Source organism: Melanaphis sacchari, unplaced genomic scaffold, assembly GCF_002803265.2.
Source record: "Melanaphis sacchari strain LSU unplaced genomic scaffold, SCAv2.0 Contig0_pilon_pilon, whole genome shotgun sequence".
NCBI lineage: Eukaryota > Metazoa > Arthropoda > Insecta > Hemiptera > Aphididae > Melanaphis > Melanaphis sacchari.
Window position 1 is genome coordinate 21,810,013 of NW_020270366.1, and position 15,236 is coordinate 21,825,248.

General features: G+C 23.4%; 1 protein-coding gene across 1 annotated transcript in view; it reads right to left on the minus strand.

The window, feature by feature from the left end:
* Positions 1-1,008: 1,008 nt before the first annotated feature.
* LOC112593516 (frequenin-1) overlaps positions 1,009-15,236 on the minus strand; it is a 117,807-nt gene continuing 103,579 nt past the window's right edge. The window contains exon 8 of the mRNA XM_025337928.1: positions 1,009-1,305. Within this exon, the coding sequence (XP_025193713.1) occupies positions 1,102-1,305 (204 nt within the window). The 3' untranslated portion in view covers positions 1,009-1,101. The remainder of the gene's footprint in view (positions 1,306-15,236) is intronic.

Below are 15,236 nucleotides of genomic sequence, written 5' to 3' on the forward strand. Positions count from 1 at the left end.
ATAAAAAAAAAAAATAAAAAAAAAAAAAAAGACGCAAACAATTATTGAAATAGTTATAGGTGGGATATGGTTTACCCAAAAATGGGCAATATTAAGTTTAATATATTTAATTGCAGTACTTTAATAGTTTTCTACGGTTATAAATTACGTTTCTTAGTGCAATCCGTGTTTGATTTCCATTCTATAGAAGTATATGAGTTTATTGTATTTTTAAAAATAAACACATTATTTGTAAGTAAAACTACTAAAAACCTAAAATATAAATTTCCCAATTTAAATTTATACATGAGAAAACTATTACAATTAAAAATGGTTTTGTAATATTTAATTTTTATAAAAATATTTCTTAAGCGAAACTTCAATATAACTTTTTTTAACGCGAAAAAAAAACTTCCGGGAGTTTAACTAAAAACAAAACATACATTGAGCGATTTACAATATCGGTTTAAAGTAAAATTCATATTGTAAACGAATTAATTTAGTAGTTTAACGACTAGAAAAATGTAAATGTTATCTACCAAGTAATTTGAAATAGATCTTTCTTTAAATACAAACTACTTTAATAAAAATAAAACCGTGATTTTATAGGTAATAAAACAAATATATGATGAAATTACAAAGATTAATGGGTTTAAAATAATTGTGCACAGATTGGTTGAATATATAGAATATATATATATATATTTATAACTATATAATAGTGCTTAAAAATACATAGATTTATTTTTCACACAAAAATTAAGAAAATTGAATTATCTGTATGCATATTATGTATTATATATGTATTTATATAGGTATAAAAGCATAATACTTATAATACAAAATATATCATGTATACGTAAATACTATAATATATTATTATACTGTACGTATAACCACTAATATGAATGAAATATAACCTTATGTTTTATCACTATAAAGTATAACTAAATTTAGAGTAGGTATATTAATTTACATACGAATTTATAAAAATGTTTAAGTATTTTATAAGAAAAGTCACAACTTAGTTATTATGTAATGTAAAGAGGTCAAAAAATTAGACACAAAAATATAAGTAACAAAGTCAATATGTAGAAAAAAAAGAACTCTCATCCGACAGACTTATGTGGTGGCTGCTTGGGGAGCTGCGGCATTGTTGTGATCTCCCCCAAGTGAAAGTGCTTGCACGATTCTTGGATCTGCCTTGCTGCCCTCCCTGAACTCTTCCAGCGTAAGTTTGTCATCGTGATTTTTATCCATTTGATCGAATATTTTGTCTACTCGTTTTTGTGGAGTATTTTCGTCTTCGGCTTGTGGTTGTTGACCCTGTAAACAAGCACAATAAACAAATTAGTCAAAGTGTTTTTTTTCATTAGTACTCTACTCAATAGTACTTCTTAAAATTTCGAAAAAAATGCTTTCATGTTGAGAATAAATGCGATATATAATAATATGTTTTATAATATACGTAAGAAAAACAATGCCGGTAAGTGACTTTTGCCGATAACGGGATACTCGAAAATGTATTATTATGTAACATTTAATCAGTCTCTCTAGTCAGACAGGTAAAAATATATTTTTATCAAATGTAATAAGCCTTTAAAGTATTTATCGTATAAATTCACATTATTTAGCGTTTAAGTTATTTCCAGCCGATTCAGTCAAAAATGTTCAGAAATCACGTTGAATAAAAAAAAAAATCGGTTAGTCGGTTAGACATAATGGTTTGTCGAGCGACAACGCTTGATGCACTACCTCCTATATCTAATAAATGTTAAAGTTATAATAGAGTTTTTATAATAATATAACTTATTACTCGATTACAGCCCAAATGTTCTTTAAGCAGCTGTGTAATAGAACCTCTACTTTCTGCATTGCATTACAGACGAGTTCATGGCATAAATCTACTGGCTCTTGTTATATGTTATGTATACCTAGCTAATATAATATAAAATTAAAAATTCCCACGAGGATCATGATTTTTTAACTATTTATAAGTTCATTTTTATGTAACATAAATAAATAAAAAGTATTTATGATAAAATTATTTATTAAATTATATTTAAAGTAAACATTTTAATACAAGTTCGAGACGTTGGTGATTAAACTTACTTATAACCTATTGATCAGTCACTACCAAAAAGACAATTTAATAACTCAATTATACGAGATGAGTATAATTACATTCGGAAATTGAGATTAAGTCATTTATTAAAGAACTGTTTTATTTTATTTTATTATGGGTTTCTCAAATTATATCAGTGGAATAACTACTGTCAACCTTCAAAACCGTTGTAACATTTTTAGTGAGCTTAGAACTGACTTTTAAACGCAATGATATTAAATTATTGTTTGTTTTTTTTTTTTTTTTTAGTTTTAATACAAACCACTAGCCTGTTCTAATGCAATTCAGGTTGGGCAAATGTTAAATATCCAGATTTTTTTTTTATTTAATATGCTCCATTTTTTTTTTCTGTGTAAACAGTGATTATACTACAGTAAAAAAACTTGGAGGTTATACATTATAAATATTTTTAAGACTGGTAAATTGAATCTCAAATAACCTTTTCTCGGTTAATTGAGTTCCGGAAAAAAATAGAAGATAAGTTAAGACTCAGAAAAAAATATTGTAAGTAAATCAAGTACCACCTGGAAAAATACATATTTGTTTTAATATCTAATAATCTTTATTAGGAGTCAAATAAATAATAGGTATATTTTATATTTGTAATATAAATTATTAATTTAAAAAAAAAAACAACATGTATCATTATAATTAAATCAAACCTAAATTAACTAATCTAAATAATTAGCTTTGTGTACTTTCCAGTTATAGATATAAATATAATAATAATGGTTATATATGTACATATATATTAATAAAAGACAGGAACGAAACCCAAATTACTCACTATTTTTTTCCTACAAAACTCAATTTACCTCTTTCTAAATAATATACACAAATTATCATAAACCTAATATTTCTAGCCCTTTTATTTCAACAATGCTTCCAAAATATTTTTCATGTCTTAATATGATTTACCCTTTGATTTTTTTTTTTTTTTAATTGCTATCCTAGGTATTTACCACGTTGACTGTTGAGAGGTGTTTTCACTAAGTCTGTTTTGCCAAGAATCCCGAATTTGAAAATCCACAAAATATAAAGAAATATAAAATTAGATATATGTGTAATTTGGTCTCATACTGTCAGTGCTTTGAAAAGCGAATCTTCTTTACATTTTAAGAGTCATTATAGTTAAAATTTTAAAATTTGTTAATTTTTATACTTAAATAATATTTCCAATCAGTTTTATGAATTAAATAAGTTTAATTATAAATATAAAAATAAATCATAAAAACTTTAAAATTCAATATTTAAATTCATGTCGAATGTACAATTTCATATAAATTAAATTTTTTTTTGACATGACTTTATCTCATGTCTTAGAATAGTTTCAATAGTAACACACTATTTCACGACCTAGAAACTAACTGAGTGACATATTCTTAAAATCCACATTTAAAAATTTTTATTTTGAAAATTTACCGAGAAAATATTATATTTTGTATTTTTATATCATGAACAGTTATTTACAATTACTTGGTTATATATTTAAATAATCCTCAAGATCATGACATAAGATCAATAATGATGTTTTATGGCCTGCTTTAAAACAAATTAATGATTATGTATTCTCCAAAAGGGCAAAAGGTGGAAATTAATGTTCTTTTTTCAAATAAACCACAAAAAATAACCTCGTTAGTGAAAACAAAAATCATTGAGATTTCATGGTCGTCAACGTGAACATTACAGAACTCCCTGAAATATGTTATATTAATGGATTTCGCCTACTACCAGTTTCATTAATTCCTGTACTTACTTTAAGGTATAATAAATAATATATACAAAAAAGTTATATTTGCAAAAAAAAATGATACTATACAAAGAACACAAGGACGAGTCCATTGAAATTGAAAAAAAAAATTAAAATTTATTTCAATAAAATGAGTCCCACTGAGCACGCTGAAACTCGTCTAAAAATGCGGTTCATTTAGTTTACCATCTAGTAAATTGTAATCTAGTTTATTTCAAAGACAATTAAATTTTTTTTTTTTCGGAATATAAAATATAAGAAGTAGCCTACTAATGAAATGAGGACAAGTTCTCAATTTCATTAATTTATAAAATATATTATTATTATTATTATTATTATCATTATAACTGATTAAAATCTCTTAAAAATATCGTGTAACATTAATATTATAATAATCTCGATATTTTAAATTTATATAGAAAGTGGAATTCATATGTTAGAACATTCAATGAATTTAAATTCGCAAATGATTAATATTACTATTTGAAAGGGTTTATTGTTGTTGATGTTGTTGTCGTCATTGTTATTGTCATATCAACGATTTTAATTTCGGTATTACTGTCATAGCAACCAGAGTCATAGTATATCGTATAGTTATTTATAATATATTGCACTATTGTACACCGAAATTAAGAAGTACACAAGACAAATACAGTATATACTTACATCTGCGTACAAATTAATGTTTTTGGTATTAGCATTGTACCTGATCATGGTGGAATTATTCCAACACATCGAGTAAAAATACCACTCACTTAATCCCTTTATAAATTGTAATTTATTTTAACGTTATCAGTCAGGGGCCCGGTTGTGGGGTTCAACCACCGAGGCACCGACTCATTAATTAAAAGTTAAATTTGCCAATTTACTGTTATTTTCAACATTCTCTAATTTATACGCATCTATTTTATTTATAATACGTAATATTACGTATATGCACACCCATTTTGTGTATTTACTACGATGTAATTAAATTGTATTCTATTCACTAACGCGTATTAATATTATTGAATCTTGTTCGACAATGATAATTATGGTATTCTGTTTGCATTTAAATTTGGTATACCAGGAACAATGTCTGGCGACGACCACATTTATAAAATACTTCGCAATGCATAGAAGGCTATCCGTAATCTAAGATATTATAATATATATAAAACTTATATGCGTACAGCTAAAATCAACATTTTTGAAAAACGTTCGACAAGTAAAAAATGAAATTTAATTAGTCGTATACATAATTTTCAAATGGAAAAAGTATTAACGAATCGTGTTAATGATAATAATACATTATCATACTGGATGATAAATATTCAAAGCAGACGATAAATATAATTATTTATTAGTTACCCGAATTGAACGTATGAAAAAATATAAAATGTATAATACCTATTGATACGTAGTAAGTATATTTAATATTATGTATATCGTAATGACAGTATATATATACAAGTATTTATTGTAGCTAGGGCACATTTCAATATATTATGTAATTACTTATTTAGCAATTAACATGTACAGGTAATGAACCTATATCCTTATGTTATGACTTATGAGGTAGGTACGCTGTACACGTTTTCATATATTATACGGTTGCAGGTTACGGATAAGTCTTTGAATCCAAATTCACAAAATCATAACCACCGTTTTGGAATTATAATAAACTCACTCGTTTTATTACCGGAAAGCTCTAGAGTAATATAAACTATACGTAAATACCTGTATATTTATTAAATATGCATATAATATAATGATTACATTTCTTGGTGACGCTTTGGATAAACAAACGTAATCAGAGGATCGATCGATAATCTTGAGTAACAATATAATAGCGACGAATTGTGTCAAAAACGTTTGTGATGGAAATAATTACAATTACCATGGGAGTTAAATATTTTTATTAGAGAGCCATGTGTAAAAACTAAAAACTTCTAGAGACTTATAATTAAATTTGAATAATTTTGAATTGTAATATTTATATTGAATTACCTATAGTATATGTTAGGCTATAGATTTGAAGAGGCATTGCCTGATACATGAGAATTGTTATCAAGACTGCAGGTGATAACAATTTATGGGATATTAATTATAGTTACATATTTCTAGATTATTCATCGTCCTTCAGAGGTCCGGTCAAAACTGGTTTGAAGGTGGTAAGTCCCCGGGGCTACATAATTACACTATAGGTACGCATAGCTTATATATATAGTTGGTGTTAACAGAAACTTTGTGAATAAATGAAAAGTCTCGGGCAAGTTTGAAATAAAGTTTTAGAATTGCGTACTATTCGCAAATGTTGGTTCAAAGTTTTGATTAAAAATAGATAGATTTATTTATTTGAATATTTTTGTAACGATTTTATTCATATTTTATTGTTTACAGTTCATACTATATATTTTATGAAGTTTTGTATATTTTTTTCCAGTTAAAAAAATAATAAATTTGAATAAAACATTTGTATAATCATTATGATTAAATGATTACTCTGAATTTTCTAAAATAAATAAAACAGAAAAGTAAAATCATGGTCTTTAAAATAAAAACAAAAACACTACCCTACTAGTAATACAACATTGTTAAAGACAGTTAAATAACTGCTAGCATTGCGGATAAAATTGGATTTCTCTAGCAAAAATGTTTAAATTGGATGTCATAAAAATCAGAAGTTATGTTTAGTAAATGTAACCTATTCAAAAATGTTTTCTTCCAAATTATATACATCGTAAGTTATTGCCGGTTTTGCAACTAAAATCACAGTGGCGTACGTTGAACAATATATTTTAGTATGTCCCAAATTCCAAATCTATAGTTGGTTATTTGTATCCCTTTAAGTAATGATATGTAAACCCACACGTCATAAATATTTTATCCAATTTAAGAGTATAATTTAAATTAACGTATAATATTGAAACTATATTTTATTATCTTATTCCTTGAATAATTGTAGTTTAAATACCTAAAAATGTATTTCAAAATTTTTATTTATTTATTATTATGTATTAAAAATCTAAAATAAAATAATAAACAAAAAAAAACAAATAAAATGCAATGTATTTTTTTGTGTAAAAACATCTAAAACTGAATTTAAAACAATACTATCTCAATTTTGCAAATATGACTGTTGGCTATATGCATAGCAATAAGGTCATAAGAAAATAAGAAAATATTTAATGTATTAATTGTTTAAATTTATCCGGTTTTTTTATTTAAACATGGACTAAGATACCGATGTATAAGATCTAAGTTTGTAGTTAAAAAATGTTTAAGTTGAAAATAGTACAAGTTACCAATGCTATTGCAATTATTTTTATGGATATTCATATTTAACTAAGGCAAATTATATTTATTTATTTTGTACACGAATAAGCTTAATAATTATATAATCTTTATTTGTGAATTAAATGGTATAAATTTTAGTTTTATTAAACGAAGATAAGGAAGTAACTAATCAGTTTTTATCATTCAACAAATTAATGTGTATTTTTTTTTTCAAAAAAAAAAAAAAGCTGCTTTTTCTTCTTTTAACATTAAAACCACGTTTATTATTTGTTATTATAGATTTCTTTTATATCTATAATTACATAGAAAATACGATTAGAACCACACAACTTTTCATATTCAATTCTATAAACTTAATTCAATCATTAAAATGTTCTTAAAAAATTAATATTAATTTGTGTAATACTTTATTAAAAACTAAATGTTCAATTATGAATTATGTGTCAATCACTATCATTTTGTATTTAATATTTTAATTTATTTTATGTTTGAATGTAAGATTATCTCTGATATATAAATCTAAATGATAATTAAAATTTATCAATAAAATATAATTTGAAAATATTTTGAGATTAAAAATAAAAAAAAATAAAAAATGTGAAAGATTAATTTAAGTATGTAAAGGAGGGGAGATGAAGCTCCGCACACGTTAATTTGGCATAATTTTATTTGGCACTCTCGTAAGCTAAAAATGTAATTACGTCTATGCATTTCGGCAATAAATTACACAGATAATAATTATACATACAATATAATATAATATAATATAATATAATATAATATAATTATACAGATAATCTAAAATATTATTAATCCCATTTTCCAAAATGAAAAATGTTTCATGGAAAACGACATATAGACTTTTGTATAAAACCCGTTTCAAATGAAATTAATTAAACATATTTATATTTGGTTTGAAGTTTATAATTTTCATGATAATATATCAAGTTAATGACAAATGACGATGTACAAAAAAAACAGCGTTAATGTTATATTATTATTATTATTATTAAAGTAAGAGTAAGTACCTTGTAATCGATCACTCTTGTATAATAATTATACCTATACATACAATATGTCGTATGAATTTATTTTCGTGATTTGCTTTTAACTTCATTACAAATGTATTCATGCATTTAATTGCATCCTTCAAAAGATTAAACAGTTTTTCTTATTTTTGGTCAGCAGTAGGTTTTAATGTTATTATATATTTATATCTATAGTCCATCGTAGTATCACTTATTCATCATATTGAATCTGTTTAAATTTGACACGGGTCACGTCAACTCATAACTCTTGTTCAAGTCGTACAGCATATTATAAGTCACGTATAAGATCGTTTAGTTCACACATCAAGTGTCACAAAATAGCAATATTTGGCTAAATCTCGGGGTTTTAAGTTTGAATAGTCGCAAAGTACAATTTATAATCTTAAACATTAAAACTGACATTTGATTTATAGGTGGATTTCATTTGATAAAGTACCTAACGTTTTTTAAGAAACTTTATTAGTCTATAATCTATGTTATTATTAATTAAATTTAAAAAATGTGCTAAAATGTTCCAATAATTTTAAAAATATATATCAAATAAGTGTTCATTTTGAAAGTAAAAATAAGATGAAACTTATTTGTGATAATTTGATAATTATAAGTCCATAATATGTTTAAATTAATATTTATGTAGACATAATTTCAATAAATGATACCAAGATACACAGAATAATCAAAATGTATTTATAGTAGTTATATTTATAAACTTATGTGTTAATTTAAAGGTAATTGTGTTGACAAGAAACATGTTTGAACTACAATATAAATACATTTTACGTTATTGGCTTGAGTGTGTTTTTTAATAATTTCAATCTTAATCGAATTAAAAAAGTTCAAAGTTCAATATTATATTGTTATTCACATATTTATTTTGGAAATCAGCATTTAATTGTACATACAGTAATTAGATTTGTTATACATATTGATATTATTGAAAAAAAAAATAAAAAACGTAAAACTTTCAAATTATGTTTATATATATATATATATAAATATATATAATATATATAAAATAATTTCATTGTGTTGTGAGTATATTATATAATACTATAAAAATACAATAATCTTTTGTATCTATATAAACTTCTATGATTACACGGACTGTTATTACTCTAGCCATAGATTCTGCAATAGGTACACACTACACAGTAAAGACCTTGTAAATATATCTACCTTTAAGTTCCTATTAGCTATACCTATTTTTTTCTACTTTCGTACTACAAACTACATAATAATGTATTGTTTAATTGAAAACGATTTTCTTTAACAACTATTATTCAAATTTATGAAATATTTTTACTAAAATAATTTTCCAAGAATCGTTATTACTTATTTTTTATAGTGATTAAGTAGACTTATTGTGACTACGAATAAGTACAGCATTTTAAATTCTAATTAATATATTTAACTTTTTTTTTTAAAAGGAATACCATAACTTGTTTAATATAAATAGAATATAAGGAATTCGAACAGTTCATTAAAAAAAAAATTTAAAAAATAGTTGGTAATAAACTACTTCTTTTTAAATTGTTTTGAAATTATACGTCAGTAATCGCATTCAATAGATAATAATATATAACAGTTCCTTTATCTTCAAATTAATGGTACATCGTCGCGATCGTGTTCTTTTGAGTGCCTATAAATTATATATAATTATATACATATATATATATTTATACTCGTATAATCATAAATTGCTTGTACACGTGTTTGTAGTACTATTTAACTTTATATAAAAATGATCTATATACACATTGAAGATAATAAACCTTGACTTTTAATTGATGAACATATACATTATAATTTTTTTCTAAAAAAAAAATGATACATAATATTTGCGGTGAACGCAATATCAAAAATAAAAATACCAAGCATATCTTGTAAAGTTTACTCTTAATGTGGGGTCTATCATGATAATCAAACGTGGGATAATAGCAACAATTATAAGGTTAAAAAATAAACTGTTAGCACAACTCAAGTAGAAAAAGAAAAAAGACTGCAGTATTTAAAAGAAATTTCAAAAAAATACTAACTTATATTAATAAAGATTTATTGTACCACAATAAATAAAATCCTTATGATTTTATTTGAAATTAAGAATATAAAATATTTTTATTGTTGATATAATGAACTTTGACAAAAAAAATTATTAACAAATTGTTTTTGATAAAATATTTTTATTTTTTTTTTTTATTTATAAAAGCTTACTTCCAATCTATACAGAAAAGTATAATAAATAAATTGGATAATATAGTAAATAGTAATAATAAAGACGACTTGGTTGAATTGTTGGGGAAAACCGTCTATCAACAGTATACTTTCTCTTTAATTTGGTGGGTTCATGTGAAGGTTACGTTAGATTAAGTTTTTTTTTTCTTTTCTTTTTTTTTAGGCAAGAGACGCTCTTGGCCATTTTGTTTTTAATCTCCTTGGAGGGTTTCTGGAGTAGTTATAGAAGACATACGAGAAATAAGAGGATTTTGATTTGAATGAAGTTTTGAGAGGAACTTTTTATAGTGTTAACTTGCTAATTTATTGACTGATAAGATTTTTAGATCCTTATATAGTGCGTCTTTGGTCTCGTGGGGCTGCAGTTATTTGTCTAAGACGTATCGATTGGGAGGCATGTATAAGTGTTATATTAGATGGTATGGTTTGGCCTCAGATTTGGATACCATATGACCAAAGAGGGGTAATAATTGTTTTCTAAATAAAAATTTTATTTTTTAAACTCATTGAAAAAGACATTATTTATGGACGAAGTAGATGTGAGTGTGTGTTAGATTATTTTCTTTTAAGTTTGGTGTGTTGGGCCCAGATAAGTCGTTTGTAATAGTTTTTTAATACTATCAATACACATTCCAATCTATTTTAAGGACCATTTAGTAACCAGTATATTGGAGCGCAGAATTTCTTTAGTCATTATTAGTTCACAGTTTCTCATAATTTTGAACGGTATCTAACAAATAATACACATAGGGAAAAAATATCATTTTCATTTAATTTTAAGCGTGATAATTATGTATCATAATAATAAAATATATTTTTATCTATTTGTTCACATTAAATATATTACATAAAATCTAAATGATACTATTTTACTTCACATTAAACAATCTATGGTTTACAGGTATGTATACAAAGAAGAAATATGTGAGCGTCAGATGACCCCATGCATTTTTTTTTTAAATATTTGATGAGATAAAGTGTTCATAAATATTCACGAAAATAAAAGTAGTTATTTTATCACAACACACAGTAATATTATACAAATTTAGTATAGGTAACTGGTATAATGACTATTCTCTATACGGTGAAATATGCACATGAGACTAAAAAGCATTAAACACAAACACATTGTATCTTAATATATATACACATGCCTTTTTCGATTGATCGATGTAGATTAATCGATCTACTAGCTGCCTGTAGATTTGACATTAAATGTTCATCTAAAATTATTTGTCAATATTATAGAAATCAAAAATTTAGCTTTTAATTTGCAATTTTTTTGCTGTATTAAATTGTTTATGTTTATTTTCACTGATCCCCAAATAATATATATGTAGTAAACATAGATATTATACAAATATATACGTCATCGGTAATAACTACTCAGTACTCAGTTGAAACAGATAATATTATATTACCAATATCGTATTTATATTAATGAATAATTAGACAATACTAAAACTTATATGTACTTGAAAGTAGACTAATGAGCATATTTAAAATTAATTAAATGTCTTCAAAATGTGATTTATAAGTATAAAATAAAATATAACGGATTTTATGCTATACTTTATAATGTAATAAGATTGTTTAAATTTAATATTATAATTTTAAGTTTTTAAAATTTTATAAAAATTAATATGTGATATTTGAATAGACAGTAATATATTATAAGTTATTTTTTGGCAAAATTAAACTATTATAGTTTTTTATACAAATAATAGGTACTTAAAAACAAAATGATATAATTTTTAATCAAATATAATATGAAACAATTATAATTTTATGTTTGTTTATTACCTACAGTAAATTACATTCAGAAAAATAATATTCACCGAATATATATTTTACCTAATAAATTAGCCTATATTTATTAGAAAAAACTCAAGATGAAATAAAAACATGCTTTAGTGGTAATAAAATCATTATCCAATTGTATAAAAGAATTACAAAATTAACTCTTATAAAATTATTTGAATGTAAATATAGTTGTGAAAAGTAATAATTCTATTAAATAATTTTTTTTATAACTTAATTTTATTTTTTATAATTTTTAAAATATAAAATGAGTTGAAAAAGTTACGATTAAGGTTTTAGACATTGTTTTTTATTAATTTAAAAAAATATTTTTGAAATATCTAGTCAAAAAGTTAAGAAAAACTATGTACGGCATAAGAATCATTTTTATTTCTTTACATTTAAATATTTTGTTATGTATGAGATGCGGAATTTCATTGAAAATCGAAACACATAAATTATCATATTGGTGACTAGTTATCATGGTTCGTTAATAAAAAAAATGACTTTGTTGCAACGAGAAAAAATGCACTGCGTAAAATATTATTTGTTGATTGTTTATATTTCCATTATGTATGTGTTCTGTATATACGTATAATTATATTTCAAACAAAATACTTTTTAATACATTTTCAAATTTATTTATATGATGATTATTTTTATTTCCAATTTGAAAAAAATAAAATCTAATACTTCATATTATTATTATTATAACTTTTTATTGGTTTTTAAATGTAATTCTAATCACTGTCAAGTTCAATATGGTACAAGATACAAGCTTACTTCAATGTCAACTCACGTAGGAATTAATTTCCATGTGCTCTTAGGTTCTATTTTAAGAGTTATTCTCGAATTAAAAAATACCTTTAAGTTTAAACCCAACTTTAAAAATAATATTAAGCCATGTTTTAACTTAAGCAATATATTATTGTAATCACTATTCGAAAATGATGGTTTAATATTATATTAGTATAATATAAATCAAAAATAATGATTCGTGTTAATTAAAGTAGGTAAATACTTTAAGGATTTAATGATTGACGTATACCTTATCTGTAGTTATTACTATATTCCTATTTATTATTTAAACTGTTATTAAAGCCTTGACATTGTATAAACTAGTATTATATCATTATAGTAAATCAATGTATTGATAATGTTTTATAGATTTGTATCGGACAAAATTAAAATATAATAATACTTAAATGACGTAATCCTTAAAACAAACTAGTGTAATTGACTTTGTATGTATAGGTTTATACATCTCAATATTGTAAATAATATAATTGAAGTTTATAATACATAATAATGATGCCTTAATGGTCCTAACCACAAATTGAAAACAGCTGTTGTTCTATAACCAACTGATATAATAAGCGTATAATATAGTCTCACATAAAATTATCTTCTATAAAAATAATATTATTATACATATATATTATTTTATCTTCTTGTATCTTTAAAATATAAGGTAAAAACCTTTTTATAACCTTTTTCTTATTTTTAAATAATTCAATTTGATAATATTATATATAAGATATATGAATATAAATTACAATATTTGTATTACTCGGTAGATACAAAATAAGATTTAATATTATACGTGTGGATACTAACTAAGAATTTAAGAATTTAAATAAACAATTTATCATCGGTATATTTATAAATATTTATTTTATTTTTTTCGAAATTTATTATTTAACTCTTTTTAATATACAACTGGTCGTATTATGTAGGATTAAGATGGCAGTGGCAATTTAACATCATTCACAAGTATAGACGAAGGTTAAATACAAATATTCCATTATCTTCTGAAATAATTGCAATATTCTAATAAATTAACTGCTAATCAATACTAAATATTAAACATTTTATTTTAAAAATATAAAATAATTAAGCTGACAATTTATTCAAAAATGTACTATAGTTTTCAGTATAATACAGAATTTTTTTTCAATTATTATTAATATAACCAGTTTTGCTTTTAATAATGAAGAATAGGATTTATTACAACATTAAAGTATGAAAAATCTTGGTAATTTTTATGTTTAATTCTAAATACTAAATGTAATTTTTTGGAATAAACTGTTCTTAACAATGTATTGTTTATTAAAATTTTATATGTATACAACTATGAATAATATGGTTTTATTACAATTACAATTTCTTATTATATTTGGGGATTTTGAAATTTTAAACTAAAAAATGTTTAATATTAAATATGATTTTAATGTTAAATTACCAGCATACAAGTATTAAATGTAATGCATATCGATAAAATTATATAGATTTATCTTTTTTTTTTTTTTTGTAAATAAATAAAACAACCTATTCAGAATCAATATACGAATTAAAAATATATTTCTTAGTTTAGATATTTACGTAAAATAGGATACAATTTATAAATTGAAAACATTAATTTTAAGATGGACTAGCTTAGAATTTTTCATTTTATTCTTTTTCATGTTATAAGAAAAAAAGTAAATTGTAATTCAGCAGATGGACTATTGGTTTTAAGTAACCTATATAGATATACAAGTGAAAAAATAAAATAAATTAGCTCTGAATTAAGTTAATCACCGGACAACCGGTCCAACATTTTCTCATTATAATATTAAACTCAATTATAATTTTATAGCGCTGCAATGTTTATGATAAAACAATAAATCAAGAAAAAATATTTGTATACAAAAATAGTATATTTTATCGTCATGAATATGAAATTATTTAATTGAAAAATTACTAGATATAAAAATATAGAACAAAATTGACTTGGAAAGTTAAAAATCAATAGGATCATAATTTGATCAAAATCGACTGAACTAAATTGGTCACCAAAGAAGATTTTCCAACGACAAAGGAAGAACAAAATTGAAACCGATGAAATATACTGCAGAGTTTTTGGAGAAAAGGGAAAGAAAATATTAGATTTACGTATAGAATTATTGATAATTTTAATTAGTTAACCGCTGTTTCAAAAAAAAAAAAAAAAAAAATCAATCCTAGCAGAGAAAAATTATTA